The 3,650-nt window shown below is 37.8% G+C and overlaps 1 protein-coding gene and 1 long non-coding RNA gene across 2 annotated transcripts; both read right to left on the reverse strand.

The window, feature by feature from the left end:
- LOC138600604 (probable serine/threonine-protein kinase clkA) lies at nucleotides 1–735 on the reverse strand (the record flags this gene model as incomplete). Its single annotated transcript, XM_069672063.1, has 1 exon — nucleotides 1–735. A coding segment is annotated over one exon (735 nt), but the record flags the coding sequence as incomplete, so codon positions are not given.
- A 174-nt stretch (nucleotides 736–909) lies between these two features.
- Nucleotides 910–2,991, reverse strand: LOC138600614 (uncharacterized). The gene is made up of 3 exons (XR_011308762.1): nucleotides 2,875–2,991; nucleotides 1,400–1,459; nucleotides 910–1,045 (listed from the first exon to the last, which is right to left on the reverse strand). It is a non-coding gene; the product is annotated as an uncharacterized lncRNA (long non-coding RNA).
- Nucleotides 2,992–3,650: the final 659 nt, after the last annotated feature.

The raw sequence follows: 3,650 nt of genomic DNA on the forward strand, positions 1-3,650 counted from the left end.
GTTGTTGTTGTTGGAGCAGCTGTTGTTGTTGTTGGAGCAGCTGTTGTTGTTGTTGGAGCAACTGTTGTGGTAGTTGGAGCCACTGTTGTTGTTGTTGGAGCCACTGTTGTTGTTGTTGGAGCAGCTGTTGTTGTTGGAGCAGCTGTTGTGGTTGTTGGAGCAGCTGTTGTTGTTGTTGTTGTTGGAGAAGCTGTTGTTGTTGTTGGAGCAACTGTTGTTGTTGTTGGAGCAGCTGTTGTGGTTGTTGGAGCAACTGTTGTTGTTGTTGGAGCGGCTGTTGTGGTAGTTGGAGCCACTGTTGTTGTTGTTGGAGCCACTGTTGTTGTTGTTGGAGCAGCTGTTGTTGTTGGAGCAGCTGTTGTGGTTGTTGCAGCAGCTGTTGTTGTTGTTGGAGCAACTGTTGTGGTTGTTGGAACGGCTGTTGTGGTTGTTGGAGCCACTGTTGTTGTTGTTGTTGGACTGGCCGTTGTTGTTGGAGCCACTGTTGTTGTTGGAGCAGCTGTTGTGGTTGTTGGAGCAGCTGTTGTTGTTGTTGGAGCAACTGTTGTTGTTGTTGGAGCGGCTGTTGTGGTAGTTGGAGCCACTGTTGTTGTTGTTGTTGGAGCCACTGTTGTTGTTGTTGGAGCAGCTGTTGTTGTTGGAGCAACTGTTGTTGTTGTTGGAGCAGCTGTTGTTGTTGTTGGAGCAGTTGTTGTTGTTGTTGGAGCAACTGTTGTTGTTGTCGGAGCAACTGTTGTTGTTGTTGAAGCAGCTGTTGTTGGAGCAACTGTTGTTGTTGTTGGAGCAGCCGTTGTTGTTGGAGGAGCTGTTGTTGGAGCAGCTGTTGTGGTTATTGGAGCGACTGTTGTTGTTGGAGCGGATATTATTGTTGCTGGTACTCCAGTTGTTGTTGTTGGAGTGGCTGTTGTCGTCGTTGGTGCAACTGTTGTGGTTGCTGGAGCAGCCGTTGTTGGAGCAACTGTTGTTGTTTTCACAGTCGTTGTTGTCAAAGGAGCTGTTGTTGTTATAGCAGCAGCTGTTGTCGCTGCAGCAGATGTCGTTACAGCTATGGAAATGAACATTTTTGAAATTGTTTAAAGTCAAGAAAGAGAAAATGATACACTTTTCAATGCGAAAACATTTCAGCTGCTTTTCTGAAAAAGTGCACAATTAATAATAAATTCTATGCATTTAAAATTATAAACGTTTTCTTCAGAGTATATTAGGCAGTCACATACCTGTAAGAAACTGCTATTTTCATCTCATTTTATTTACTTACGATGTTAATAAAGTAGAAAGCTTTCCGTTTGCCTTCATTTACTGATCATGCTTCAATGTTGGTACTTACATGTCCCTCAACAGGGGAAGTTAACAACACAAGTCGCTATAAAGGAAGTAGATTTATTTACACTTAGCTTACCTGTTAGAATCAGGAAAAGTGACGTCATCTGTATGACACCCATCTTGTCTTCGATTAAGTCTATAAACAACAAACAATACAGAAATTCAATCACAGAAGTATAAGGTTAAAACCTTTTGCACTACAGTAAACACGTATTGGAATCATTACTTTTTTAATCCATTAATAAATGTTAGTTAATTCTGTTTTAATACAATTACTGAATTGAAGAATTAAAATTACTTTCTAGGACTATTGTTACATTTTACACAGAATCTATCCTCAGCCTGTTTTGAGTATAACACTTACAGTCTTTTAAGCAATGTGAAATATAAAAACATCCAAAATGTACAGTTTATGTTCACACTATAATAATCCTATCCCTTACCATGAAACTCTGAAATCTCTGGTGAAATCAAACTTTACCCTGTTGAAACTGTCATTATTTTAGTATACTGCACAGCATTTACATCGATGTGCATTTCTGACAGGAAGCACGATAACAAATCAAAGTTGTTAAAAGATGAAGTCCATGTGAAGTTGTAAGAATTTACCTGACGATGTCAACCCTTTCTAATCACATTTGTCTGACAAAGTAAACCTTTTCTTCACATCTCACAAATTTCTGTTTCTACATTAAAAGTAAGATACAATGTACTGGTCTAGATCACTGTTTAACAGATGTGTGGACTTATGGACAAATTCACAAAGTGATTGAGTGGCCTTTGCTGTTGCTAAAGCTGAGCAAAGAAATTGTTTGTAAATACATTCTTTAAATAAAAATTTGACATTACTCATTGTAATCTAGAGATAAATCATCTTAGGCTGTACATTGCCCAATCTCAGCACATATGGACACAGATTTGTCGCAACTGTCTGGTTTTGTCACACAGGGCGGGAATGGGATGCTTACTTTTCTGGTTTAGCTGCTCTACTTTGAAGGCTGTATCAGAGATGCTTTAATTGGAATCAAATCTGTTGAATCTGAGCTTCACAATTAACTGTAAAATGTACTGTAAAAAGAGCTGCTCCCTCCCCTCTTAGCTCATGATCTGTAAAATAGGGGAACATTTCATACCTGAATATAATTAGCACAATATCCTTTGTGAATCGGACCTTGGGTTTAGGCAGATTGTGCTGGTTGTGCAAATGTCCACAAGCAACAACCCTTAACCGTCAACCAATGTCTTTGAGCAAAGCACCTTGCAGAGGTGCTACAATATGTCCCTCACATTTGACCCATAAAGAATTCTTACATGAACTCATACTGTGTTGTTTGTACATTTACTTTTTGTTTGTGAATTTAATCTTATGATGCTGGTGTCATTTTACCTAGAACAGTGTGTTTTTAATGCTAAAAAAGAGGCTACAATACCTTAATATTCCTTTAAATATTTGATATCTGACAATTATACATGAATATTAGTGAAAAAGAAATGCATTAAAATAGGTATAAATGTACAAAAGCTTATATAAAGACTTAAACATGTACTTACCTCAAATGAAAAGTTTTAAGATGAAAGGTTATTTATTCCCCCTTTGTATCCGATTTAGATGTTTCCTTAAACGATCAATGGATATATAATTCAGTCCAATCCAACACTGCAATTTTGTAAACCTTTCACCTTATGTGACAGCCTTCATCTAATAAGGGCTTTATATATTGGAAGGGAATAAAGGCTTATGACGTGACACCTACGTGATGAATATTTCTGAAATGTTGTGACACCATAGTAGGAACAAAACCATATCCTTAAATACAGAATTTCTTCTGTCAAGGTGTCATATTCTTGGCACAGTATTGTGGTATCCTCCCTTCTTTTGTCCTGTGAAACAAACTGCTGGTGCATTCCATCTATGTGAATGTTGAAAGAAGTTCAACCAGTGTGACAGCCACTTATGACAAACAAATAAAGACAGAGCTGCAGTGAAGCGGTGATGCAGCTGGAAGAAATGCAGGATGGGGTTGATTGGGGTAAATTAAGATCCAAGATTACGATCCAATAAGAAATAACTTGATTTTATAGACGGCAAAGATCTACCAATGTTTGTGTGAACAATTTCAGCATATTTGTCATATAGGTAAAAATGGTGTACAAGGTGCATGCTGCTATATTTGAATCATTTTCAAAACAATTAATCCAAGTGAAATAGAAAACCACTGGGGATATGGCCTAAAAACAGTATTATATGACATATTGTTTTATTACATCGCAGCTGTATTTGTGTTATTAATGATATACTAAACTCTGCGTTATTGTTGCTAATTATA

The sequence above is a fragment of the Semicossyphus pulcher genome, unplaced genomic scaffold (assembly GCF_022749685.1).
Source record: "Semicossyphus pulcher isolate SPU_LCO1_2020_fin unplaced genomic scaffold, fSemPul1.0.p SCAF_21, whole genome shotgun sequence".
Lineage (NCBI taxonomy): Eukaryota > Metazoa > Chordata > Actinopteri > Labriformes > Labridae > Semicossyphus > Semicossyphus pulcher.